We start from the raw sequence: 25,342 nt of genomic DNA on the forward strand, positions 1-25,342 counted from the left end.
AGCTCCTGGTCATATTTAGCTCTTTATTAGAAATAAATTTACCCTTATTATTGGTATAGTATCCGCCTCTAATGAACCGCGGCAGGTGAGATGGGAGGTTGTCGCATTCAAACGGCAGGGGCAGCCGCTGTTACATCTACCGCCCTGGCAGTGCCTCTCGTCCGAATTCCACCAAAACACTGCCACCAAGGCTCCCGGTCACCGGAATCACAACGCAAAGAGATATACATTGGTCAATTGCTCCAGCCTTTATGGTTTTGATTATATACAGCCTGCACCTGTAACCCTGCACAAGCGATTGATCTATGGGCATTCACACTATCATTCCATCAAGTCAAGTCAATTCGAGGCCCAGTAAAGTTCTTGCGTCCATCCACAATCCACTGCACCGCGGATATGACGACGATGATTGCAAAGGCGACGATACAGTAGTCTAAGCCATTGATTAGCTTAATCGGTTCCCCCAGGACAGAGATCCCGAAGACTCACTCATGTTGCTGCCCGTAACGGGGCGATCAGGCGGGAAAAGAAACAAGACGGTCGTGAGGGCAATATACGACAGCGAGATCTGGAACATTCAGCAGCCAGCACACTGGAAATCCATGAGAAACGTACGATATCAATCACCCATCCAATCGCATTGGGCACCTTCCATCTCCGATCGGGTAAAGTTCTCCGTCCACGCAGACAGTTCACCGCAATCGGCATCGCGTAGGAGAGGTCCAGGGCGACCACCGAGGCGGACACGATGGCGTTGAAGGCACTGGCTACATTTAGTGGACGTCGCTCAAAGCCGTTCAGCGGCCTTACCTGCTGGATCCCAGGTAGATGAACCCGAAAACAATCACCACGACGGATGTCAGCATCAGGGCGTTGAGGGGAAGACCCAGCCGAGGATGCACGCGCGAGAAGAACTTGGATGCAGGGAGGCCACCATCTCTGTACGACATCAGCATTGGTCCACCCGGCGGTATGAGTTCATTACTGCCTACCGGGCAAACGCGTAGATCATCCGACTACTCGTCGTCATGACACTGAGGGTAGCGAACAACAAACAAACCAAAGGTAGCCTATCCCTCTGTTAGCCTGTGGTCTTGAATTCTCGACGAGGGTCATACATAAGCAAGCAGATCGCACCCGCCCGGTTATTAGTCGCGTGGATGAGAATTTCCAGGAGGGGCCCGGCGCTTGATGTGACTACTTCATTCATGTCGCCCGCGACGAAGAGCAAGACAATCAGGAAGATTGCCCCGGTGAAAGTGCCGATTCCAACACAGACGACCATGATCTTGGGCCCTTTGATTGAAGGGTTGGGGATCTCTAGATTCCACTAATCAACAAGCATCCACCTAACTATGTCTCTGTTGGAAAGTACCTTCGATCATATGGGCCACCGCATCCTGAGTCATGTTAGTCGGCTGCAAGATCAAAATAAAACGGCAGGGTATCCTACGAAAGCGGTAACTCCGAGTCCTCCTTGGAGAAGCTGTGTCTGTTAGCATCGGAATCATAATCAACGGTGGGGGTTTGCTAACCCCCAGTAGCCAAGCTACTCCATCCGGCCCTATCAGCCGATCAGCATCGTCCACAGCTCGCCCGGAATCAACTTACACCCAGTCTGGTTGACGAAATCGCAGAATACAAAGCTAAATGCCCTGTCAGCATGTGTTCGAGCCGAGCGCAGCAGGAAGTATACCGAGCCGAGTTGAAATCCGGCGCGGCACATGCCAGCACCGTGATGGAAATCAGAACAAACCCCCCGATGGACCAGGTGACTATTGCGGTTATTTTTTCACCCTCCCCTGACCGGGAAATCTCGAGGAAACCTACAGGCGCCCCGATAGATAATTGGCAGCACGGAGTTCATAAAGGCATTGACAACAAAGGCGAGGAGGGTGTATCCCACGTAGATAAGAAACTCCTGCCACCGCTGCCACACAAAGTCCTGGCTGCCATTAGTATGCGCATAGGTCGGGTGAGAAGTCGGCACTCACAGGATACACGGATGACACGATCCCTGCAATTAATTCGCAGGAAAGAAGCGCATTGGTGGCGACAAGAGCAACCTGTCTTATTAGCTGGGTCGGGCCGGCTGTTGCGGAGACATACCCATCCCGCCACATTAATCCATCCGGTAATCCACGACAGAATGGGAACCCATTTTGGCCAGGAGACTGCTGACGTATTAGTACGGGGGTCGACGCTGGGGCTTGGATTTGACTACGTACTGACTGTTGATCGTTAATCAGCATCCCATCAGACAGTGGACTCGTGGACTCGGTGGGGACTTACCGGCTACCCAGTGATATTGGCCTCCCGCTCTGCGCCGTACCAGTTAATATCCGCCATGTCGAGCACTGCACGCTGTTCTCTCTTTCCCCGTATCACTCACGTTGGATATGCGGATAGAAACTCGGCTAGTGACACCGCTATGCATAGATTGCAGACACCCGCCGTAACCAGGCCTGGTTACCGTCAGCACGCAAATAAAAGGCCGTCCAAGAGCCACCCACCCCAGACAACACTGGCACTCCCCCCGGAGGGTAAACTGAGGGATAAACTGGCGGAGAGAGCCGTCCAGGACTAATCGGTGTATTATGAGCGCCATGGAATTGATCATCCTGCGACGGGGTTACGCACATTAAGCACCGCAAACGCCAACCCGAGCATCGATCTAATTCAGGTCAATAACAGTTGGATAGGGCAAGAGGAGGGGGGGGTATGGGGGTACTCACAGGGTGGAAAAGTTCCGTTGCAGCTCGGGCTTGTGGCCCAGCTCGGCCAGCTGGACATCATCCTCCCCCAGGGCGTCGTGGGGGATTTTCTTCTCATCCATGGTGACGGTCAGTGGATGGGCCGTGGACGGTGGATTTTTCGGACGAGGGACACGGTGTGCGACATGAGGAGGACCTGAGGGCCTGAGGCGGGTTAAATCGCAACGAGGGGCGGGGATTGGACGAAGGGAGCTATCGTGGAAGTAGCATGTCCAACCTCTCTGCGGGGAAGGTTAATCTGCAGGAAGCTTGCAAGGATGTCAAAACCGACGCTAATTCTGGTTGATCTGGACTGGCGTCCTTCGACGGGGTCCACCAGCACGTTCGGCCCGTGCTTATCTATCCACGGTACTACTAACTAACTAGTACTACTATCTAGTATCGACAATCTATCTATACTACTACTAGATATACTAGTAACTAGAGAGATAAGTGCTTATCTCCCGCCCGAACCCGGAAGTGAGGGCGTATCGGGCTGCCAATCAGGGGACACAACCGCCTTACCCGCCTGGACATTCCTGACTGGTGTTAAGCACTCTAGATACCTACTAGGTACTACTATCTACTGTTCTTTGTCGGGCATCGGTCCCAAACTCAGGCTCCATGTCACGTGCGCGCTCCTTGGCGTCCCAGGCGTGCCAAGTCGCCTGTCCCGATCACAAGGCCGCCGCCTCCAGCCCTTCACTGGTGATCCATCCCTTCCGTGCAGCGGAACGGAACTATTGATTCTTGCTTTTGGTCCCTGGGCTCATGATCGACTATTTGAAGCAGCTGGGTGCCCGGCTGACCCAGGGGCCCTCCGGGTCTATATCCGGTCCCCTGTCCGCCCCCCCTGTGTGGTACAGTGATACTATACTACAAACCTACAGACAGTTAACCTGCCGTGCATAGCCCAGCAGTCAATCTAAACAAAAACAAACAAAGAAAGAAAGAATATACATCTCTGCCTCCGTTCCCTGTAGACTTGAGCTGCCTGTCATGCATACTGATCCGACGGTCATCGCCATATACAGTCTCCTGGCAACATCGTTCCTTCTTCCCTCCGCCGCGTATGTCGCGCAGGTGCCCCTTGGTGATGAGACCTGCGAGCAAACCACGGTGGCCATCTTGTAAGAACATCCCTTCCATATCTTCTCCCTACCAGCCTTGCGGCAGGATGAATAATAAGGTCTGCTTGCCATCTACAGGGGTGGTGGGATGGCCGGGGTTGCGGCTGCGGTAAGCACTTCACGTCCCGGGCCACTAGTACATTACTCACTAAACCAGCAAGCCTTGGCCAACACGTCCATCGATGATTTCGTCATCCTCGAGTATCGCGACACCTTGGGAGGCCGTGTCTGGCACACGGACTTCGGGACAGATGAACATGGCAAACCGTACGTGGTCGAGTTGGGGGCGAACTGGGTATGACTTTCGTACTCCCCTGGATAGACCATCGCCCTCACCACCCCCAGCTCCAAGGTCTCGGCTCCGACGCCAGAGAGAACCCAGTCTGGGCTCTGGCCAAAAAGTATAGCCTCCAAAACACCTACTCCAACTACAGCTCCATTCGCACCTACAACGAAACCGGCTACACCGACTACCGGCACCTCCTCGACGTCTACGCCGACGCGTACCAGATCGCGGCCCGCGACGCCGGCCGCATCCTGACGCAAAACCTCCAGGACCAAACCGCCCGCACCGGACTCGCCTTGGCCGGCTGGCGGCCCCGAAAGGATGACATGGCAGCCCAGGCAGTGGAATGGTGGAGCTGGGGTATGATCTGCACGAGGGAGACCCAACCCTTTGCCTCCCACCCACCGGGTCCATCCCGCGTATTCCCCGGTCAACTGACTGAAACACCACACTAGACTGGGAAGACGCCTTCACACCCGAGACCAGCTCCCTGGTCTTTGGCATCGCCGGCGAGAACCTCACCTTCAACCAGTTCGGGAAGGCCAACCACCTCGTCCTCGACCCCCGAGGCTACAGCACCATTATCGAGCACGAAGCCGCCACCTTCCTCACGCACCCTGTCCACGACCCTCGCCTCCGACTCAACACCACCGTCACCGACATCCAGTACTCCCCCAACGGGGTCACTATCCACAACCGTGACGGCAGCTGCATCCGCGCCGCCTACGCCATCTGTACCTTCTCGCTGGGCGTCCTTCAAAACAAGGCCGTTACCTTCCACCCCGCACTCCCCCACTGGAAGCAGACCGCCATCGAGAAATTCAACATGGGTACCTACACCAAGATCTTCATGCAATTCAACGAAACTTTCTGGCCCACCGACGCCCAGTTCTTCCTCTACGCCTCCCCGACCACCCGCGGCTACTACCCGGTCTTCCAATCCCTCTCCACCCCAAATTTCCTCCCAGGCTCCCACATCCTGTTCGCCACCGTTGTCGACGAGCAGGCCTACCGCGTCGAACGCCAAACCCCGGCTGAAACCAAGTCCCAAATCCTCGCCGTCCTCCGCGAAATGTTCCCTGAAAAGAACGTCCCCGACCCAATCGCCTTCACTTACCCGCGCTGGTCCACCGAGCCCTGGGCATATGGCAGTTATTCCAACTGGCCGGCGGGAACCACGCTGGAGATGCACCAGAACTTACGCGCCAACACGGGTAGGCTGTGGTTCGCTGGCGAAGCGACCAGCGCCCCGTATTTCGGCTTTCTGCATGGGGCGTGGTTCGAAGGGCGTGAGGCGGGGGCGCACGTTGCGGCATTGCTGCGGGGAAAGTGTGTGGAGTTGCTCGGGGGGTTGGAGACGTGCGAGGAGAGAAGGTTTTATGCGGTGTTGAATGGGACAACGCCCTTGGACGCATATAGTGGGTTGAACGGGTGGCCCGTGAGCAGTACACTTTTGTAGTACTGCGTTGTCATCATGGGGGTCGGCGTCTTTTGGTAGTGCGTACCTTATGCTGGATTTTGTAGCCTGAACTCATGCCCAATTCACATCACCTGGCCTGCTGGCCCAATGGTAAGGCGCTTGACTACGGATCAAGAGATTGCAGGTTCGAATCCTGCGTAGGTCATTCTTTTTTTTCCTCTTTCCAGGTTCCCAGGAAGAATGAGTGAGACTACATAGTAGCAGTAAAGTACGCTAACCGACCCCTACGCGGCGTAGCGCTCCGAGGTCGGTTTGCGTGAACCGGGAATGAGAAGAAGCAGAAAATGAAGGTGTATGGCTACGACAGTGCAGAGACCACAAATAAAGCTACACCAAGGCCCAAGTTGGCCGTAAACCTTTTTTTTAGCTAACACTTGTGTGCATAATAATACAACCAACTGATCAGTTCTTACTCAATCTTTCCCTTGTTAACAACAAATCCTTCCAATGCTGAAATAGCAGCCCATAGCCGGTTCTCCGCCTCCGGGAAGACCAACGACCGATGCCCATAAAACACCTCATCACTGACCTCCTCCGGATGGCGAGGCAAACAATGCATAAACTTCCAACCATCATTTGCACCACCCCTCTTCGCCAACTCTTGAGTAATCTGGAATCCCTCAAAATCCTTCATCCTTTTGATCTTCTCGGCCTCCTGTCCCATCGACACCCAGGTATCTGTGACCAGTATATCCGCCCCCTTTACTGCCTCCTCCGGCACATTGGTTTGTAGCAACTTGCCCGGATTCCTGGCACCCTTTCCAGCCTGACCAATAAGGTCCAACATATCCGCGGGGATCTCATAGCCCCTGGGCGTTGCCACAGAGACATCCACCCCCATCTTAGTGGCAGCAATTGCCATATCGAACAAGACATTATTCGCATCACCCACCCAAGCAATCTTCAACCCTTCTAGCCCCAACCCCGTCCGGTCGTGCGCCTTTGGCGAGAATGTCTCATACACGGTCTGGAAATCCGCAATCGCTTGCAGCGGATGGAACGAGTCGCACAGGGCGTTGATCACCGGAACCGAGGAATGTTTCGCCAGGTCTGCGACATCGGCATGTGGGCCCACCCGCGCCACAATGCAAGACACCATCGAGGAGACCACCACCGCCGTGTCATACAGCGATTCGTTCACCCCCAGCTGAATGTCATCTTTGCCCAGAAACATCGGATGGCCCCCCATTTGGGTGATAGCACCTTCTGTTGATATGCGGGTGCGGGTGCTGCGCTTGCTGAACATCATCGCGACGGTTTTGGCACTGAGCGCCCCGAAGAGGTTCTGAGGGATGGACCCCGACTTGATAGTGCGTTTGTGGGAAGAGGCATTGCGCACAAGGGTCGCGAATTCCGTGGGCGTTAGGTCGGCGATAGAGAGGAGATGGCGAGGCGCGAACGGGGAGGTAGGGGGAGTGGTTTGGGTCGTGTAGCGGCGTAGAGCATGTCGCGTGCCTGACCTGTGGCAGGCGGCGACCATTCGGAGAGGTCCGGCCATGGTGGATGAGGAATTGCTTTTGTATTGTTGGAACGGGGGAGAGAACTGGGCAGCTTCTCTCTCTCTCTCTCTCCCCCGTGAATCTTATTATTGAGAGATGACTCAACATACAAGCGTGTCACGTGATCGCGATTGGTGCCGCCTTGCAAGAGCTAAGCCTAACTGGGATACCGCCCGCCCAGCACCACTTTTGCCAGCAAACGGCGAAACGCCAGTCATGGCGGTGTGCCAAGCCTGTTCTTGGATTTACGGAGTACTTAGACAACCCCATTATTTGAGGTGACCGTCGCTTACAATAATAATAATGGAATTGCTGCGGGGGGCTCGGACGGAATCGGTAGTTATCAACTCCCACGTCAGCTCTCGGAGATGTGGATAGATAGCGGTCGGATGAAGCCGCGCTGATGACGAAACCCGGCCTGCAAACAGTGCAAACGATGTTAGTTCGGCGATTCCCCGCACAGGAAGCCTTGGAGATTTCTCTTCTGAGCACTTACCTCCGAGTGCTTTGCTTAGACAGGCGACTATATTTCCCTGGGCTGGCGCTGGCTCTCGCAATCTGCTCCCGAGCTTTCTCTACCCCCCTCCCCCTCCCCTGTCTCGTCCGGTCCCGTTCTGTCAAAGCCTCATAATCATGGGTCAAGATGCATCGCCTGCGCTCCCGGCTGGGATTTCCTCTTTGCTGGATACTGACTTGTACAAGCTGACCATGCAATGCGCGATCCTTAAGTACTTCCCAGATGTTTGTAGGTGCCTGTTACATCCTCCGCGCGCCCTGTGACCTGTCTCACCATGTCTTCCAATACAGATGTAACATACAGTTTCACGAACCGGACTCCGCAGATGAAGTTGACTCGAGGTGCTTACAAATGGCTTCTGGCGCAGATAGATGGTATGTGAGCTTCTTATCGCGCGCCTGATTATTGCTGACTGGCCTCTCCGGATCAGTGCTTGCCAACATCCGGGTCACAAAGGAAGAGATCGAATTCCTGAAGCGGCGATGTCCATATTTCAGTGACGCTTACCTGAACTATCTGACAACGTTCAAGCTCAAGCCGTCGGAGCAGATCCAGGTTCACTTCACCCCGGTACAGGATACTGGCCGTGATGATGACGAGGGTAACGTGGACTATGTCATCAAGGGTGTGTGGGTGGAGACAATTCTGTATGAGATTCCGCTCCTGGCTCTGACGAGCCAGGCGTACTTCATGTTCACTGATAAGGACTGGGACTACACTGGTCAGCAGGAGAGGGCATACCGCAAGGGCTGTGTTTTACTGGAAAACGGCTGTATATTCTCAGAATTTGGATCGCGAAGACGTCGTGACTATCACACCCATGATCTCGTGATGAAGGGGTTGAGTCAAGCTGCAGAGGAAGGCAAGAAGCAGGGCTGGAAGGGGCAGCTCACCGGCACAAGCAATGTCCACTTCGCCATGAAATACGACGTTGCGCCTGTTGGCACTGTAGCACATGAATGGTATATGACCATTGCTGCGATCACGGATGACTATGTGAACGCGAATGAAATGGCCCTCCGGTATTGGCTCGGCTGCTTTGGTGAAGGGGTAGGTCTATGGCCCCAAAGTTTCGGTCTCCACGCCCCATGAGTAACCCAGCTAGGTTCTTGGAATTTCTTTAACAGACACCTTCGGAACGCCTGCATTCCTCGACGCGTTCCGCAAACCAATCCCCGCGTTCACCAGTGCAGGCGTTGGCGCAGTCAGTACGACCGCCTCAGGAGCCAGCACAACGACCGAATCAACGATACAAAGCGAAGCCAAAACTGAGGCACCAATCGCTGCGCCCCTTCATGATGCTCAAGGCGAGCACCCTAACAAAACATACGCCCAGGTCTACACTGGTGTGCGCCAGGACTCGGGAGATCCCACGTATTTCGTCAAAATGGTACGGGATTTCTACGACCGGGAGGGGATCACGGACCGGAAGACTGTAGTCTTCTCCGACTCTTTGAATATCGAGTCCTGTCTCGAGTACAAGGTCATCGCCGAAGAAGCCGGTTTCAACCCAACCTTCGGCGTGGGTACCTTCTTCACCAGTCAGCCCCCCCAACTTTTCACCATGCTTGTTCTAGGTCCAGTCTAATTTGTATCCAGACGACTACACCAACAATTCCAACGGCGAGAAATCCAAGCCCCTGAACATCGTCATCAAGATCGCCACTGCCAACGGCCGTCCGGCCGTCAAGCTCAGCGACAACATGGGCAAGAATACGGGCGACAAGGACCTCGTACAGAAAGTCAAGAAGCAACTCGGATACGTTGAACAACAGTGGCAGGAGGGCGATGAAAGCAATCGGTGGGCTCGTAAGTAATTGAGGTGTGGCTCTCCAAGAAGTAGGACAAGTGCTGTACGTGAGTCTTGCTAATTCAGTTCTTTCCAGCATCACCACAAGCAGGGTGAAAGATACTCCAGTGCCCAAGGCAGGGCTATGTCCCCCGCATGTTTTACTTCAGTGCTGGAATTATCCCTCATCAAATCATATAGAACTTAATTCCATTAGACTCATTGAACCCGCTGATTATACCAGCTTCATAGGCGCTCCTCCGATGAAGCAGAAGCTCGATGCCTGTACGCCCGAACCCCCTAAAAAATATCGCACGAATCACGCCCCAAGATAGCCTAGTATTTGGCCTACGGGCCCCATCATCCACGTCTCGTTCACTTCCTCCAGCTCTATCAGTCTGGTCCCAACCGCTTGTTTTGACCCTGTAGAGTGATTGTCGGTCGTCACGCTTTCATCGCCCATGCTTACTGCCTATCTATCTGCCTGTCTCGTCTCCTAGATAGGCACCTTTTGCACCATCTCCCTCCACAGATGGGCTCCAACCTTCCTCCTTTGTCGGTCTAAGGAGAGTCGATCAAGCATAGAGATGAGGCATTCCCTCCGCACATTTTATATTTATTATCCCTGGCCGCATATTCTAAAATTCTCCGAGACCCATAGGTGGAAGAGCTAGAGACACACCCTCGTAAAAATACTTTTTATGGTTCTGAACACGGTGATTATTGGCTTAGTCGCAGTAATAGACGTGCAAACCACCTTACTTAACTAGGTTTGAGCGCATATACAATACTGCAATAGACTACGGATACTATCTATTGCTGCCGCTAGATGAGTCCGCAGAATTGTTAAATCTGTGACCAGGGCAGGCTGTAAGTACGGGCGATTAACGCGTGATGACTGAGAGTCACTCCCTATCTACTACTTACGGAGTACTCCGGTACTCCGTACAAAATAGATATAAGCAACCCGGACGATTGGTTGTTCCGGGTTCGCACACCACTGCTTGATCCCCGCACTCCGATACGATGCGCGGCCAGGCAGCTACGTAAGGTGGATGACCTTGGCTAAACGTACCTACGTAGCTAGCTAAAGGACAGTCACAAGGAAAGCACTTCTACGGAGATCTAGTAGGAGCCTAGGAGCCTTGGAGAGACGAAACAGGCGAGGGCGCAGTCACCAGCCCCGCCAACCAGACGCTAAGCCCAAAATGCACCACGCTCCGACACTACGACTTATGAGGTACCAGAAACTCTCCGCGGTGGTCCGACTCGGCGACTACACCGAGACCCAATCTAATCAGATCCAGCTTTCAAAACTCAACCCCTCGGGAGATAATCAGATTTGATTGATATCAGCGTCCGCACACTAGTATCACTTCTTAGTTCGTAGGTGCGTACGGAGCGGTACTACTTTTGTAAGTAGATAATACTTACATAGCCTCCAGCTATCGCAGTCTGTACGGTACAGTATTTCCTGTTATTTCTTGGATCCATAGGTAGATAGATTACACCATCGCATCCACTTCATCCCACTAGGAGCCATAGCACTCTCGCTTGCCCCTCCCGGGCTGAACTTTTCCGGGTGAAACATTTCTCGCCAGGCCGTTCAGCCATTGTTTTTATCTATCTACTCCGTACTCCGTAGTATCATTATTTGTTCTTCCCACGCAAGCAAAGTGCCGGCTTTTTGTCCAGAACACCGTGTAGCCGATTTCGGATCTCCGGTAGATCCGCTGATAGGCGAGCTCGACATAATACATAAGGCACCTTTTGGAAGGATTTTCCGTCGTTTCCCAAGAACCTCACCCACCGCGCGCAACTCCTCTACCCCTCCTGTCAAGATGTACTCTCAGTTTTGGCCCAAGGGTGGTCTCCCGGGCCTCTTGCACCATTATGTACGTGCTTGGCATTCGTCCTTCACCCCCTCCACCCCCTCCTCCCCCTCATGCTCGGCCTTGGGAAATTTACCATGATTTACCGGCATTTAACTCGTGCGTGTGCGATTAGACTGAGACCCTCACTACCTTCGAATATACATCCGCCGCTGCCCGTCAACCACACAGTATCCTCTTCGTTGGAGGTCTCGGCGATGGCCTCGCAACCACATCCTATATGGCGGATGTTGTGCGCGCGCTACAGAAGACTGAATGGTCATTATTCTCGCTGAACCTCACATCATCGTACCAATCATGGGGTCTCGGGCATCTGGACCGCGACACGGATGAGATCGCCCAATGCATTCGTTACATCAAGGATTACAAGACTGAGAAGTACGGCAACGGCAAGATCGTCCTGATGGGCCATTCGACCGGAAGTCAGTGCGTCATGCATTACCTATACCGGCCAAACCCTCACACAAGCGTTCCGGCGTTTGACCCCTGGCTGGAGCACGTTAAACGTCTGCCGCTCGATGGCGCGATCATGCAGGCGCCGGTGTCCGACCGGGAGGCGATCCTCTGGGTCTTGAAGATGGGTATTGGCGGCAAGACGGGGAGTGAGTGTCGGGAGGTATACGAAAAGGTAGAAGCATTGGCAAAGGAAGCTATTAAACATGACAAGAAGTACGACACGATCCTGCCTATCTCATTGACTTCGCAGATCGGATATCCGGGGAATACCCCGCTGAGCGCTCGGCGATTCTTGAGTCTTGTCAGTCCGGATAGTCCTCAATCACCGGGTGAGGATGACCTGTTCAGCTCGGATCTGAGTGATGAGCAGCTGGGGAAGACCTTTGGGATGATCAAGCAGCACGGTCTGCTAAAGCATAAGCTGATGGTGCTGTATTCCGGAGCAGACCAGTCGGTTCCAGATTGGGTGGACAAGGAGAAGCTGCTGGCAAGGTGGAAGAATGCTGCGAACCACAACGGCGAGGACCAAGTCTGGGACCAGGAGAGCGCCATCATCCCGAACGCTTCCCATGCGCTCAGTAACGATGACCAGGCCGAGCCACGGAAGTTCCTCGTGGAGAAGGTGCTGGGATATTTGCAGAAAGTGTAAAGATATCCCACATACAACAAATGATTGGAATGTCGTTCTAACGCGAATGGTGTGCCAAGAAAGTCGAATCCGCACGATTGCACCCAAGGCGTCGTTGCCGATGGCCTGACGGAAAAGCAGGCCTTGCAGGCAAGTGATCGACTCCTGGAGGATCATGTTTGGAAGGTGGCCAGCCGTCTCGAGAGCGGGCCGGCCAACCGTCCGGTCTCAGCGCCAATGAGTTGTGCTCTGCGAGTGTGTCATGTATTGAGATATGCTTTGTTCTTTGCGTTGGTGTACCTTTCCTTTGCATATGTTGTTCGAGCCTAGTGGCCCATTTCCTATCCATCCTGTAGCTAGCTGCATCTCGTTCAAGAAGAATACTACGACTCGGATCCCCGACCAAAGAAAGAAAGGGAGGCGGTGACCCACAGGCGGTCGGGCATTCTGCCGGTCGGGGTCTTTCAGGCGCCGGTCACTCTTCTCTCTTAAACAATCTCTCACCCTTTCTCATCTATCTCTCTACCGCTCGCTGCCCGTCATGTCTCACCGTCCAGAGGAGACCAGATACCCTCCCGGCCCTCCATACAGATCTTTCCCCCACCATGACGACTGGGATGGCCGCATGTACGATGATCGTTCGCCCTCCCGATCGCGCTCACCTGGCGGTACACGCTCTCCTCCCCGCAACCGGTAGCCCCGGATTGGATTCCCCTCCCGACATTACTCGGATCGAGCTGTTACTGACTCATTTGCCATGCAAAGATCCCCCATACTCGCCACCTCGAGGGCCGGCGGCGGACAGAAGACGCGAATACTCCAGAGACCGAGTCAATCCCCGACCCCAGTATCGCACTCAGGACCGTGATGATTACCGACGGCGCTCCTCGCGGTCACCTCCACCCCGGCGAGGGAGACCTGGGTACAAGGATCGCGACCACAAGGGCTACCGCTCGCCGGGATACCGCAGCCGCAGCAGAAGTTACAGCCGCAGCCGGCAGCCGCACTACGGGCAGGAGAGCAGAGAGGTGATGATGGATGGTATACCGGTGGATATGGTGGAAGAAGATGTTTGATAACCCCTCTGTTTCATCGCTAGCTCCAGAGCCGCGCTTCACTCCGACTCTGTTTTGGCAGGAGGCTGAGAATGCATGTCACCGGGTTCCGGTCGACATGGGTTACAGATTTCGCATGAGCTGAAAGAGTTCTACCATGTCGAGGGTCTAGAAGACATCCGAATCATCCGTGACCGGCAGACCAGTAAGTTTGAGGCCCATTACGTACTCTTCAGTACTGACAACGGCTCAGAGATCTCCCGCCAGCTGGGGTTTTTGCAGTTTCGGAATCTCAGCTTCTCGCGGGCCTTTATTCAGAATAATTTCCCTACAATCTACCTCCACGGTCCAAATGCACAAAACGACAGCGGCACAAAAGTCCGCATCGCATACAGTCGTGAAAGGGAAGACCGTGCTCGAGCTCGAGCAGAGACAGACTGGAGCTGTATAATAGTAAGTACAAGGCACCTTTTCACGAATAGAGCTAATCAGCACAGTGTGGTATTATCAATTACTCTACTCGTCAGAAATGCTTTAGATGCCAAGCACCACGGCCTGGTATATTCTTTCCATGACTTTGCAATTCTCAGCTAACAGGAGTAGATGCTGGCCCGGCAGGCCCTCCTGGGATACCCGCACCGAGAGTGGAAAATCATGGAGACAATGATGCTGCGCCTGAGAACCAGCCCTCTCAGTTCCTGCTCTTCCGCGGACTCGAGCCATCTGTTACAGAAGAGCTCCTTGCGAAAGGCGTGGGCAAACTTTACCGCCCCACGCTCACCAACCCGGATGCCCCAGGAACACAGAAAAAGGGAGCCAAGGTAGCCTCTACCACGGGCGACTCGAACCTCGGAGCGCGGGATGGCTCCATCCGTCGTATCCTGTTAGTGAGAGACCGCAGGAGCAATGAAAGCTGGCGCTACGGATTCGCTGAATTTGCGACGATCCAGGTATGTATACCAGGCATCATCAACACCATTATTTGACTTGATTTCATTTCATCATACACGCATGTTTCGGCTATACAGCCTAGTGGCAGAAGATCTAATACCTTGCAGGATGCCCAAGCAGCAGTTACACGTCTCAACTCCTTCGATAAATTCACCATTTCGTCAAGGCCGGTCATGGTCAGCTATATTCACGCTGGTGTGTTTGTACCAGTACTCAACCCCACCTCGATCGCGGAACGGTTTACATTCAGCCCACTGAACAATCCGGCCCTCAAGCTAATGTACTGGGACGAAGAGGCCTACGTAACGGAACTCACGGTTTCAACGGCCGACATCGACAATGTCAAGGCTGAGAAGAATGCAGGTGCATCCGATGCCCAAAAATCTAAAGATGCAGAGAAGGCCAAGAAGAGAAAGTCGGAGGCTGCACCTACTGCAGGCGCCAAGAAGATGGCAGTACCGTCTCACCTGCAATTCTGGAGCAACCGCCATGCGGAACTGCATGGGATCCAGAAAAAGGAGACAGACGAAAAGAGTATAGAGCAGGGTTCGGAACACGGATGGCCTCCGCCAGACTCATCCGCGCCTCCCACCCAGTCCTACGCCGACCCCAAGCGGAACTGCTGCTACCTATGCATGCGGCAGTTCCAGTCGGCATCAGAAGTCAATCTCCACGAACGCTTCAGTGAACAGCACCGCGAGAATCTGAAAATTGAGGAATTGACCGCCAAGGGTCTGGGCAAGCTCATTAAACATGGGATAATCCCTGCGCCCACGGAGTACCGGGATCGCGCACGCGAGCGACGCCAGGCATTCGGTCGATCCAAACCCTCAGGCAACACCAACACCAACACCAAGCCGGCACCACCTGCAAAGAAAGAGGAACCGCCGGTGCAGAGCACGTCCAAGGGCGCGTCCCTCCTCAGCAAGATGGGTTGGTCAGCGGGCAGCGGCCTGGGGGCTCAGGGGACGGGCATGACAGCACCGATTGCAACGGAGGTGTACGCGCAGGGCGTGGGACTTGGGGCGCAGGGAGGTAAACTGGGCGATGCCACCGAGGAAGCAGGCCGCAACACGCGGGGCCGCTACGACGAGTTCCTCCAGAAGACCAAGCAACAGGCGCGAGAACGCTACGAACGGATGGACCAATAGTACGGAGTACACTTGTATAAAATGATCACTCGATTCCCACCACCGACCACCTCCTGTACGTAGTCTAATGTGATGGTCTAGTACCCGGCCGGGTCAATCCTCTCCGGCAGACCGGGTCGGTCCAGGTTGGTGAGACACCCCTGGGCCCAGTCGGCTGGAGTGAATCGGTCCACAATCTCTTTAAACGCGGCCAGCGTGCAGAAGCGCTCGTCGCCGCGCCAATTGCGCCCGGGGGCGCGGCAGCCCGGCACCACCAGCGACTGGTTGTTGTAGCGGAGACGCACATAGTAGGGCGCCAGGGCTTCCTGCTGGCGAGCGGAGAGGGCATCAGTCGGCATCCGCCCGATAGGAGGTGCGCCCGGGGACGAGGCATCTCCCAGTCCCGGGTCCTCGTCCCGGAACAGCTCGACCGCCAGGATGGAGCCGTACGGGGGCCAGTTCCCCGGCCGGCGCAGGTCCACAGCCCCGAGGGCGGTTGCGATGGCGCCCAGGGTCGAGTCGTGCGAGCCCGCCAGAAAGAGCCGAGCGCCGTCGCGTCTCTGGGCCGACTGCACCATCCGTTGCACCACATCGCCCAGGAGGGGCCCGACCCCCAGCACTCGCAGCTCGTGGCTCTCCTCGTACCCGCCAAACTCCTCTTCGAACGCGATCCGCTCCACGATCTGCTTCACCTGCGCGTCGTGGAATTCCGTGGGCAGCCGGAGACCGGGAGATCCGCTGGCGGCGGTCGAGTGGATGATATCGTGGATGCCGTGGATCCGGGGCTTCCCATCCACCGCCACTCGCTGCCCGGATGGCATGCGGGCCCCGAGCAGGGTGTTTAGGTAGTCCACCTCCGGGCTATGGTTCCCTGGTCGGCAGAGGTTAGTTCTAGTCCATGTCGATTGAGGGCTTCCATAGCCTTACACCGGTCGGCCGTCCGTCGCATGTATGCCTTACTGATTTGGATAAATCGCTGGCAGTAGTCCTCGTTGGGAAGGACGGTCTCTTCCTGCGGGCTGCGCATCACGATCCGCGGGGCCCCGAACGTGGAGGCCCGGCTTCCTGCGGGGAGGAACCCCCGGATGACATGCTGCAGCGACTCCAGCGCCCGGGGGTACGGGGACGAGCGGAAAGTAATGCGGTCAGGGTTGGCCATGATCGCGGGGAACAGCTGTAGTCGATCGATATAGAGCCTCCGCAGCTCCGCCCCGAGGGCGACCATGCCCGCGCGGCCCTGGTCAGTCAGCTCGCCGTGGTTGCTGCATGGGTCGGATTGCCGGGTCTTAGCTGAGGATGATCATGGGATTCATGGCTCCATGGCATGCATTACTCACCATAGACTATCACCTCCAGTAGCAAGAACCGGGCCATCATCATTAGGACCGAATGTTTCGAGCGCCCGTCGCCAGCTGAAGATGGGGTCTGTTTCACCCCCATCATGTGGCAGGACTCCCGTATAGCGATGCTGGACCCCTGCGCACAGCGGCCAGACTGCACCACGGACGGCCCTTAGCAGATCCCCCGGATACTGATGGGGGGATGATAAACATACATCGAGGAAGGCCCAACTCCTGCGTGGCATAGAGTTAGCATCCATAATCTCTGTTGGGCCTCGGGACTCGGCATCTACCTTGAGAAAGATTGGAGCCGTGGGTGTCCGCGCGCCTATACCTGTCAGATCGGTCCTCACGGGGAGCAAGTGGCATCATTCACCATGACGAAAGAACTACACGCGACTGTCAGCGGTGAGAGGTTGGGTTGGATGGCCCGCGTGGTACATACAAGGTCTACTGATTCCAATCTCAGGCCGTCTGGGTACGGCGGGGTTGGATCTTCCGACGACAGCATGGTAATGAGACTGCTCTCCGACGTCGAGCTTATAGCAAGAAACCCCCCCAGTCAGCCAACTCCCAGGTTAAATGTAGATTGGAAGTCGTTTGAATGAAGGGTCTGGGAGTGCGTTGCCCATCACGTGCCCCCTCACCCCTTGCCTCCCTGCCTGCCTTCTAGATAGGAGCCCGACCTCAAGGCTGGTTGGATGGAGGCCTGCAAACAACAACATGGCCTCATGACCACATCAAGGTGCTTGATCGAGCTCGCCAATCCATCTTGATGCCAGCCAAAAAGGCGCGGAGGAGGAAGAACAGCAGTCACCTGACCACCTTAGTGCCTTAGTGCCTTGGTGCCTTGGTGCCCATCCTTGCCCGGCTTCTTTTATCTGGACGACCAACGAGATCTTAGCCGGTAGACACCGCTCCTTGCGCTAGGAGAGGCACACACCTCAGACCTCCTCACTCACCCATACCATCCTTGCCGTATGACTTAGCTGCAATTTCCCCCCCCTCCTTCTCTCTCCGTGGCCGCTTCCGACCTGGGCCGCGTTTACTGCTCGAAGTGCGATTTCGTTGGCATCAATATGTCGGATCCCAGCTCGCGGCGCGATAACGGCCAACACCGCTCGTGGCGGGCCCAATTTGTCAACTTCTTCCGTGGACCTTCGTCAAGCAGCCCCCAGACAGAACCAGTCCCGGAGACCCTAGAACCCAGCGACAGAACCCACTTGTTAAAATTGGATAATGAAGAGGGTCCTGCGTATGGCGCCAGAGACTCCTGTAGCCAACCGCCCATAGGGCGGGAAGGAAATCACCAATGGGGCCCATACTCGATGCCGGGGACTGATGAGCAGACTGCTATCCCAGGCGACCATGACGGAACACATTTTGTACAGGGGCCAGAGAACATGCCCAGGCTAGGGCCAACCATCACATGGCCCGTCGAGAACCATAAATCCCTGTATGTGTGGTCTTTGGGCCCTCAGAACGGGATCCTAGAGGCGACAGGACCATGCTAACGGCGCATCGGAAATCTAGATATATATCCTACTACATTCCCTTCTTCAACTGGATACCCCAGTATCGTTGGTCCTTCTTCCGGGGCGACTTGATTGCAGCTTTGACAATCGCATCGATCTATATTCCGATGGCGCTCTCATTAGCTTCAAACCTCGCGCATGCACCAGCCCTCAACGGTCTTTACTCATTCGTGTTTCACCCCTTGATCTATGCGATCTTAGGAAGCAGCCCTCTCTTGGTTGTGGGTCCAGAGGCAGCTGGGTCTCTACTGACTGGCACCATTGTCAAATCCAGCGTCAACCTAGGTCATTCGCGAGAGGACGACGAGGCCGCCAGCGCCATGGTGGTGGGCATAGCGACTGCTATGGCGGGAGCCATGATATTAATTGCCGGGCTGACTCGGTTGGGCTTCCTGGATAATGTGCTCAGCAGGCCATTTTTGAGAGGCTTCATCACCGCGATCGGCTTTGTTATTTTTGTGGATCAGCTCATTCCAGAGGTCGGCTTGGCTGAGTTGGCCAAGGACTCTGGTGTAAGCCATGGAAGCACGGTGGAAAAGCTGGTGTTCCTCGCGGAGAATATCAGGTCATGCCACGGCCTAACGGCTGCAGTATCCTTCGGTAGCTTCGCCATTATAATGCTGTTTCGGTACGTAGCACCATTCCGTCGGAGATTTCAACTTTGCTAAACATACCCAGAACGATAAAAAAGGCATTGGAGCCACGGTACCCCCAGGTCGTGTACTTCCCCGACCGCATCATTGTTGTTATTCTGTCGGCCATTCTGACCTGGAAGCTTGGCTGGTATGAGAAGGGGCTCGAAGTTCTCGGTCCAGTTCAAAATACTGCGAATGGCCTTTTCGCATTCAGGTGGCCCTTTCAGCTCAAGCACTTGAAGCATGTGCGTACTGGAATGAGCACGTCTTTCATGATTGCGATCCTTGGGTTCTTCGAATCCTCCGTTGCCGCCAAGGGACTCGGGGAGAAGCGAGATGGCGTGCAGGGCATGTCTGTAAGCGCGAACCGGGAAATGGTTGCTCTGGGCGTCGCCAATGTCGTCGGGGGTTGCTTCATGGCGCTTCCTGCGTTCGGCGGATATGGAAGAAGCAAGGTCAACTCTTCAACGGGCGCTCGCTCTCCTATGAGCAGTATTTTCCTCAGTATCATTACATTCGTCTGCATTATGGTGCTCTTGCCATACTTGTATTACCTCCCGGTAAGTCCTCTCCTGTGCGCCCAACAATGAGGCTGTCGCTGATGTCTACCGTAGAAAGCTGTCCTAAGTTCTACGATTTCTGTTGTCGCATATAGTCTTATAGAGGAATGTCCCCATGACGTCGCATTCTTTCTTCGGTTGCGCGGTTGGTCCGAACTCGCTCTTATGCTCCTCATCTTTGTCTCGACGATTTTCTATTCCTTAGAGTTGGGCATCGCGCTGGGCATTGGTCTCTCCATTTTGATTCTCATCCGCCACTCCACCCAGCCTCGCATTCAGATTCTTGGGAAGTTAGCCGGTACATCTAACCAATTCGACAATGCCGAACTACACGCAGAGAATGTTGAACTCATAGAGGGCGCGCTCATCGTCAAGATTCCGGAGCCGCTCACGTTCGCAAACACCGGTGATCTCAAGAATCGCTTGCGACGTCTAGAATTCTACGGCTCCAACCGCGCCCACCCTTCCCTCCCGCGGTTGCGATCGCCGGAGCATAATAAGAACATCATCTTCGACGTCCATGGCGTCACAAGTATCGATGGCTCCGGGACCCAAGTCCTGTCCGAGATTGTGAATGATTACAATTATCTGGGAGTCAAGGTTTTCTTCTGCCGTGTTCCAAATCGCGACGTGTTCCGCAGGTTCGAAAGGAGCGGCATAGTTGAGCGATGCGGTGGGATGTCTCATTTCGTCTCCAGCGTCGACGAGGCACTTCGATTCGCTGAATCGGAGGTTCGCCCGTTGGAACCCTGAAGTTCAAGCTGACGTCAGGACGTCAGGACGTGTACATGATCTGGTTCCATAATACAATATATATACACTGTGCTCCGTACCTAGAACACTTGTCAACAAAGTATTCTATATAGTAAAAAATCTCCTGGGTGCTTGGCCTGTTTCAGTTTCGCTCTGCATGCCTCTAGTAGCCCCAGCCCCCTTGTATAGTACCTCGGTATCTTACCCGTATCGAGATAATACCTAAGTAATAAAGCGGGCTTTTGATGTGGGGGAACATTTCTCCGTACCGAGAGCGCGCGCGCCTGACTGAACTGCCAGGGTGACAACATTCCACAATAACTAAGTATTATCTTCCCTTCCATGATTGACTAACTGGCTTGACCCAACATTCGGCTACCAGGATGGAGGTCCTTAGCCATGAATCGGAGTATACCATAGAAGATGTATGTCCAGCCCTCTCTCATCATGGTATAATCAGAAGCCTCTAACACGCGCAGTGCCAAATGGCTCTCAAGACAGCTTTTTCGGAGAGGGAGTACGAGAGGTCACTAGCAAAGGCCACGCAGCTTTTGGACATGGAAATGCAGCGAGCGTGCCAGACAGAGCAGCTGATTCTGCAATTCGAAAACGAGAGCCTGCAGTATCAGTTAGGCCGAGTCAAACAGGAGTTAAACCAAGCGGGGAGCAACGAGTCTGATACGCGAGCCTCGCTACTCGGAATGACGCATGATCGCAATCGGTTGCAGACGGCCGTCCATGCTGCATCTCGCGAGATCGAGGGTCTTCGGGTGTGTACCTCCCCGCTTCTCGAACGAATGACTGTCGTCTAATAAGTGTGACAGCGCGAACTCGCAATAACCAGCAACACTACTCTGGAGTCTAGAAATCTGGCTAGCGAAAACAGGGCTCTATCCAACCAGCTGGCTAGTATGCAGTCTGAGGTCGAGAGACTGCGATCACAGGAAACCTTGCAACCCTTGCTTGCGGAGAACCAGTCACTTGTCCATCAAATCAAAGCCCTCGAGGTGGAATTCGATCACGAGAAGCAGGCTCATAGAGCTACCCTGTCTCGCGTAATACAGCAAACAGACGAGATATCCGCGCTGACTAAAAGGGCGGAGGAGCAACGGAAGCAACTGCTGGCGGAGGCTCGACAGGCGCCTGTCGCCCCGCAACAAACCCAGACATGGGAGACTGAAAAGATTGCCTTTCAAGAAAAGATTGAGACGTTGAACCGAAAGTTGAAAATCGCCAAGGAGCAACTTCAGGAAGCAGAGAAGAGCCTGAAAACTAATAGCAGGCTTGCATCCGCTAGAAGCAGTGGTCCCGCGGAGCAATCCAAGCCGAACCCTGTTCAACACTTTGCCCGGCGAATCAACACCGACTTGACTATTGCAACACCGGGCGCCGTCCGCATCAAAGACAGGAAGAAGCAGTCAACTGCGCTTCCTGGCGACAAGTCAGCGTTCTCGATCACGCCGTTTCTCAACCGCACGGGCGGACAACACGATTCTCCTGGCAGCTCCCAAGATGAGGGAAATGAGGCCGGTGAAATCGACGATGCCCACGAGACTTCTTATCTCGACGGTAAGATCCAGGACGAGTCGCAGGACGAGCCCCCCCAAGAACGCCGCCAAGGCCCGGGAAAGCAACGCTTGAATAAATCCATGGCTCCCAAGAAAGGGAGCCGCTTGAGGCCAGCGGACGACGACGATGATAGCGACGAGGCTGGGCGCCCTACTGCCTCACTCGCCCAGTCTATTTCTCAAGCGCAGGCCCGCACCAAAAAGCGTAAACTGGGGGCCCAGAGTAAGATGGTCATAGAGGATGAGGGGGAAGATCTAGAGCCTATGGAGGTCCGCAAACCAGGTCGTAAACTTGCCCTGGGACTGGGGCGCAATACTAGTCTGCAAGCCCCTGGGTTCGGGGGCTTTGGCGGATTTTCGCCCTTGAAGCGGGACAGGAAGCAAGTGTGACGGGGACGCCTTATTCCGTGGCCACATAGCGGGTGAGCTCTTCTATCGTTTGGCTTCTTCCTGATTCCAACTATATCCAACCATGGGTGGTCCTATTCCAGCGGGTTTCTTTTTCTTTCTTTTTCTTTTTTTTTCCCCACGAGGTTTTCCAGATTGTTGATTGGTTCGTAAGTGCACGCATGTGTCAGCCGTACTCTACTTTGCACACCTACGGGTAAATGCACACGGCGTCAAGCCAGCCAGCATGAATTCAACAAGAACCGGTACAAGATGATTGATAGAGCTCGATATGGGATCCGCGCCGAAGTTTGGATGCGGGGGCTTGCAGGCACGGGGGGGGCCGCTAGGCCCAGCCCGGACCAGTGCAACTGTGCAAAACACTGACTGCCGTGCACTTGCATCTGCCAACGGCGCATCCCGAACAACAGAACAAAAAAAGGAGGCGGTCCTTTGGTGTCATTCATCTCAGGGGCGGAAGAAGAGCCGGGAAAAAAAAAAGGAAAAAAAAAAAAAAAAAAAAAAAGAAATGACACTACTATAAATACCGGCGCCATCACTTCTGCTCCGGCGGGCGACGTGTTGGCAGTGGCACCGTCGCTATCGACCCGCTTCTCCTTTTAGTGGTAAAAATCCCCCTTTCAAACCTCCCCAAAATTAATTCCGTCGGCCGATCCATCACCATCCCATCGCCAGTCTTTCGTGATTCGACCCAAGGTCTTTTCCCTATTTTAATCCACGTCAAACCGTTCCATCCCCCCCCCCCCCCCCCGACGACCACCTGTCCTTTCCTTTCCTGCTTAGTGAGGCATAATAATTATATCTCGGATCTGTGCCCTCAACGCCCCTACCAACCATTGCGATCAAGAACTGCGATCTATTATCGTCTGCTAGACTGCCTCCGAACGAGCCACCAGGGTTAACGTGCGTCATTATGGATGAGTCCCTCGAGCCCGAATTCATCGCCCCTCCTGTCCGCGCCTCCTCGCCCTCTCCCTCCATCCCAGCGACGCCCGCCATCTCCTCCTGCCCCTCGCCGGACCGCACCTTTTCCACCGTTTCGTCGCTGTCGACATCCTCCGCCACCTCCTTCGATGCCCGGTCGTCCGTCTCCATCTCGTCGAAGAGACGCGGTTACATCCGCCCCCAGGGGGCCGAGTTCGCCGACTCCGCCAAGAACCGGGAGAGCGTCATGAGCCTGGGGAGCATCGCCCACCTGCAATACTACTTCGCCCGGACGGGGCTGCTGGACGGCAAAGGGGCCCAAGCTCGCGAGTTCAAGAAGCGGAAGAACCCGGACGAGCTACCCCGGCTTCTCCTGACCCCCAATGCTCGCTTCATCGATGACCTGACTGCCAGTCCCACTGATGAGGAAAGCTCGGACCCAGGCGAGGCCGAGGGGATGTATGACGAGGAGGTCGAAGTCATGCTGCCCCCGACCGTGAGCACATACAGCATCAAGACCCACCATATCCAGCCGCCGCCTAAACTCAAGGTACTGCGGAAGGAGCTGCAGAATGCGATGGCGAAGGCGGACAGGAGCATCGACTCTATTGACTCCCAGAAGGAACCGCCGGCCGAGATGGTGCCCCCGCGGATCAGTCTGTCCAGCGACGACGGAGGGGATGATGCATCGCGTCAGGTACCAGAGGAAGCGATCCCACAGACATGGCAAGAGATCCAAGGAATGCGGGTCCTAGATGCCGTGACGCTGGCCATCCGCGCGGCCAAGATATACTACACGGCGCACGAGCGTCCCGACCGACTCGCGTCGATCAAACACGAGCGTGACATCCGGCAGGAGCTCTTCAACGTGCTGGAGGTTCTGAAGCGATGGGCGGCGCGCAACTTCGCCGACGGGCTGCGGGAGGACGAGCGGTCTGCGATTGTCGACTGGATGTCCAACGTGCGCGACATGCTGGCTCGGGAGGCGCAGATGGAGTCGTTTGAGGCCAAGGAGCGCGCGGCGTGGCTGTGGACGGAGGGCGAGTGGGCGGGTCGGCAGCGCGAGCGGGAGACCTTGTTCCTGCGTAGTCTGATCGGCGCCGACGCCGAGCTGCCAACGTGGACGGCGCCGGAGGAGGGCTCGCCGCCACCGGCCCTGCTGGAGCGGCTGCGCGACGGCCGCGACCTGGTGCGCGCCCATAACTTTGCCGTGAAGAACTCCAAACGGCCCTTCTTCGACATCAAGACATACCACCAGGACGTCGCCAAGCCCTACCGGCGCGCCGAGAACCTGCGGTTCTGGGTGAAGGCGGCGGAGCTGCGGTGGGAGACCAAGCTGGAGCTCGACGTGATGGGACTGGTGCAGGGCAGTGGCGATGAGGTCTGGAGGAAGTTCGACGCGGCCCTCCTGGCGTGGTGTCAAGTGGTCCGCGAGGAGCTGGTGCGAGACTGGCGCGAGAGGAGGGCATCGGCGGCGAGTCTTCCCCCCGACGACCTGGTGGTCCGGCCTGCCTGAGGGGCATCAGTAGCGAGATACCTGGGGAAGGGAATGGGAAGAAGAAGAAGAAGAAGAAGAAGAAGAAGAAGGGGAGGGGATGGGGGAATAATGGAAGGCGAGTTGGACCCGATGGAGGAGGAGGATTGGGACCACGTAGGTTGGCTGGGTTATTGCGTTTGTTTGCTGTCTGTGTCCACTCGGACCACATTGATACCCCTTACTTGTCTGGAGTTTTGTTTCTTCTCCGGGGCTGGGCTGCACACACCCATGCCTGCCTGTCTACCATCACTACGGACTATTGTTGCTACCAGAATCTGATTATGTGATTATCTTTTGGATCATCAACCCCGGCCGCCAACCCCATCTGTCAAGTCACGTGACGTGCGCGTTTCCCACCGCCGTGTTCGGCCTGAGCCACTCAGCCAAGGAGGGCAATTTCCGGTGAGGGCCGCTAGCCGAACCCGACCGGCCACCGTCACTGCCTGGGCTATTACGTGGTTCCCCTTTTCTTTTTCCTTCTTTCACTCTCCGGTTTCAGTCGTGCCCAGCAGAGCC

The 25,342-nt window shown here is 55.2% G+C and overlaps 10 protein-coding genes and 1 non-coding gene across 11 annotated transcripts; 8 read left to right on the forward strand and 3 right to left on the reverse strand.

Annotated features, from left to right (window-relative positions):
• Positions 1-222: 222 nt before the first annotated feature.
• Positions 223-3,010, reverse strand: BO70DRAFT_311619 (amino acid permease). The gene is made up of 19 exons (XM_025540189.1): positions 2,736-3,010; positions 2,641-2,674; positions 2,514-2,583; positions 2,393-2,465; positions 2,293-2,321; positions 2,110-2,177; positions 1,995-2,066; positions 1,831-1,945; positions 1,697-1,775; positions 1,612-1,646; positions 1,536-1,564; positions 1,454-1,486; positions 1,376-1,400; positions 1,119-1,320; positions 993-1,070; positions 811-939; positions 616-763; positions 490-568; positions 223-433 (listed from the first exon to the last, which is right to left on the reverse strand). The coding sequence occupies exons 1-19, from the start codon at positions 2,834-2,836 to the stop codon at positions 330-332; spliced, it is 1,503 nt and encodes a 500-aa protein (XP_025401052.1). The 5' UTR covers positions 2,837-3,010; the 3' UTR covers positions 223-329.
• Positions 3,011-3,654: 644 nt separating this feature from the next.
• On the forward strand, positions 3,655-5,628 carry BO70DRAFT_333320 (putative flavin containing polyamine oxidase; the record flags this gene model as incomplete). Its single annotated transcript, XM_025540970.1, has 5 exons — positions 3,655-3,883; positions 3,962-3,992; positions 4,041-4,178; positions 4,229-4,529; positions 4,625-5,628. Exons 1-5 carry the CDS (start codon positions 3,753-3,755, stop codon positions 5,626-5,628), a joined length of 1,605 nt encoding a protein of 534 aa, XP_025401053.1. The 5' UTR covers positions 3,655-3,752.
• A 94-nt stretch (positions 5,629-5,722) lies between these two features.
• Positions 5,723-5,794, forward strand: BO70DRAFT_t108. The gene has a single exon. It is a non-coding gene; the product is annotated as a tRNA-Arg (tRNA).
• A 264-nt stretch (positions 5,795-6,058) lies between these two features.
• Positions 6,059-7,129, reverse strand: argB (ornithine carbamoyltransferase; the record flags this gene model as incomplete). The annotated part of the gene is made up of 1 exon (XM_025539286.1): positions 6,059-7,129. One exon carries the CDS (start codon positions 7,127-7,129, stop codon positions 6,059-6,061), a length of 1,071 nt encoding a protein of 356 aa, XP_025401054.1.
• A 652-nt stretch (positions 7,130-7,781) lies between these two features.
• BO70DRAFT_288142 (nicotinate phosphoribosyltransferase) lies at positions 7,782-9,482 on the forward strand (the record flags this gene model as incomplete). The annotated part of the gene is made up of 5 exons (XM_025539272.1): positions 7,782-7,893; positions 7,956-8,039; positions 8,096-8,715; positions 8,771-9,206; positions 9,265-9,482. The coding sequence occupies 5 exons, from the start codon at positions 7,782-7,784 to the stop codon at positions 9,480-9,482; spliced, it is 1,470 nt and encodes a 489-aa protein (XP_025401055.1).
• A 1,813-nt stretch (positions 9,483-11,295) lies between these two features.
• Positions 11,296-12,451, forward strand: sidJ (putative siderophore biosynthesis lipase/esterase; the record flags this gene model as incomplete). The annotated part of the gene is made up of 2 exons (XM_025539283.1): positions 11,296-11,349; positions 11,462-12,451. 2 exons carry the CDS (start codon positions 11,296-11,298, stop codon positions 12,449-12,451), a joined length of 1,044 nt encoding a protein of 347 aa, XP_025401056.1.
• A 584-nt stretch (positions 12,452-13,035) lies between these two features.
• On the forward strand, positions 13,036-15,587 carry BO70DRAFT_394840 (putative G-patch domain protein; the record flags this gene model as incomplete). Its single annotated transcript, XM_025546492.1, has 6 exons — positions 13,036-13,123; positions 13,196-13,500; positions 13,615-13,690; positions 13,739-13,930; positions 14,089-14,435; positions 14,544-15,587. 6 exons carry the CDS (start codon positions 13,036-13,038, stop codon positions 15,585-15,587), a joined length of 2,052 nt encoding a protein of 683 aa, XP_025401057.1.
• A 26-nt stretch (positions 15,588-15,613) lies between these two features.
• BO70DRAFT_333334 (histidine acid phosphatase) lies at positions 15,614-17,726 on the reverse strand. The gene is made up of 7 exons (XM_025540971.1): positions 17,352-17,726; positions 17,283-17,295; positions 17,200-17,234; positions 17,122-17,140; positions 16,904-17,060; positions 16,494-16,828; positions 15,614-16,437 (listed from the first exon to the last, which is right to left on the reverse strand). Exons 1-7 carry the CDS (start codon positions 17,415-17,417, stop codon positions 15,665-15,667), a joined length of 1,398 nt encoding a protein of 465 aa, XP_025401058.1. The 5' UTR covers positions 17,418-17,726; the 3' UTR covers positions 15,614-15,664.
• Positions 17,727-17,838: 112 nt separating this feature from the next.
• Positions 17,839-20,467, forward strand: BO70DRAFT_311640 (SulP family inorganic anion transporter). The gene is made up of 4 exons (XM_025540190.1): positions 17,839-18,362; positions 18,440-19,069; positions 19,120-19,636; positions 19,691-20,467. Exons 1-4 carry the CDS (start codon positions 17,986-17,988, stop codon positions 20,387-20,389), a joined length of 2,223 nt encoding a protein of 740 aa, XP_025401059.1. The 5' UTR covers positions 17,839-17,985; the 3' UTR covers positions 20,390-20,467.
• A 254-nt stretch (positions 20,468-20,721) lies between these two features.
• Positions 20,722-22,347, forward strand: BO70DRAFT_333340 (uncharacterized protein; the record flags this gene model as incomplete). Its single annotated transcript, XM_025540972.1, has 3 exons — positions 20,722-20,814; positions 20,869-21,159; positions 21,214-22,347. The coding sequence occupies exons 1-3, from the start codon at positions 20,773-20,775 to the stop codon at positions 22,345-22,347; spliced, it is 1,467 nt and encodes a 488-aa protein (XP_025401060.1). The 5' UTR covers positions 20,722-20,772.
• Positions 22,348-23,125: 778 nt separating this feature from the next.
• On the forward strand, positions 23,126-25,183 carry BO70DRAFT_360539 (uncharacterized protein). The gene has a single exon (XM_025542800.1). The coding sequence runs from the start codon at positions 23,279-23,281 to the stop codon at positions 24,803-24,805; it is 1,527 nt and encodes a 508-aa protein (XP_025401061.1). The 5' UTR covers positions 23,126-23,278; the 3' UTR covers positions 24,806-25,183.
• Positions 25,184-25,342: the final 159 nt, after the last annotated feature.

The sequence above is a fragment of the Aspergillus heteromorphus genome (genome assembly GCF_003184545.1).
Source record: "Aspergillus heteromorphus CBS 117.55 chromosome Unknown BO70scaffold_7, whole genome shotgun sequence".
NCBI lineage: Eukaryota > Fungi > Ascomycota > Eurotiomycetes > Eurotiales > Aspergillaceae > Aspergillus > Aspergillus heteromorphus.

Excerpts from the sequence above, each read along its gene's own strand:
- BO70DRAFT_311640 (XM_025540190.1), top strand. The coding sequence starts at position 17,986 with ATGTCGGATCCCAGCTCGCGGCGCGATAACGGCCAACACCGCTCGTGG. Across the intron at positions 18,363-18,439 it reads GTCGAGAACCATAAATCCCT|ATATATATCCTACTACATTC; the intron begins GTATGTGTGGTC and ends TCGGAAATCTAG. Across the intron at positions 19,070-19,119 it reads GCCATTATAATGCTGTTTCG|AACGATAAAAAAGGCATTGG; the intron begins GTACGTAGCACC and ends AAACATACCCAG.
- BO70DRAFT_333334 (XM_025540971.1), bottom strand. The coding sequence starts at position 17,417 with ATGCTGTCGTCGGAAGATCCAACCCCGCCGTACCCAGACGGCCTGAGA. Across the intron at positions 16,829-16,903 it reads ACTGGAGGTGATAGTCTATG|CAACCACGGCGAGCTGACTG; the intron begins GTGAGTAATGCA and ends CGACCCATGCAG. Across the intron at positions 16,438-16,493 it reads GCGACGGACGGCCGACCGGT|GGAACCATAGCCCGGAGGTG; the intron begins GTAAGGCTATGG and ends TCTGCCGACCAG.
- BO70DRAFT_360539 (XM_025542800.1), top strand. The coding sequence starts at position 23,279 with ATGGATGAGTCCCTCGAGCCCGAATTCATCGCCCCTCCTGTCCGCGCC.
- BO70DRAFT_311619 (XM_025540189.1), bottom strand. The coding sequence starts at position 2,836 with ATGGATGAGAAGAAAATCCCCCACGACGCCCTGGGGGAGGATGATGTC. Across the intron at positions 2,178-2,292 it reads CCAATATCACTGGGTAGCCG|CAGTCTCCTGGCCAAAATGG; the intron begins GTAAGTCCCCAC and ends CTAATACGTCAG. Across the intron at positions 1,565-1,611 it reads TTTCGTCAACCAGACTGGGT|GGCCGGATGGAGTAGCTTGG; the intron begins GTAAGTTGATTC and ends ATCGGCTGATAG.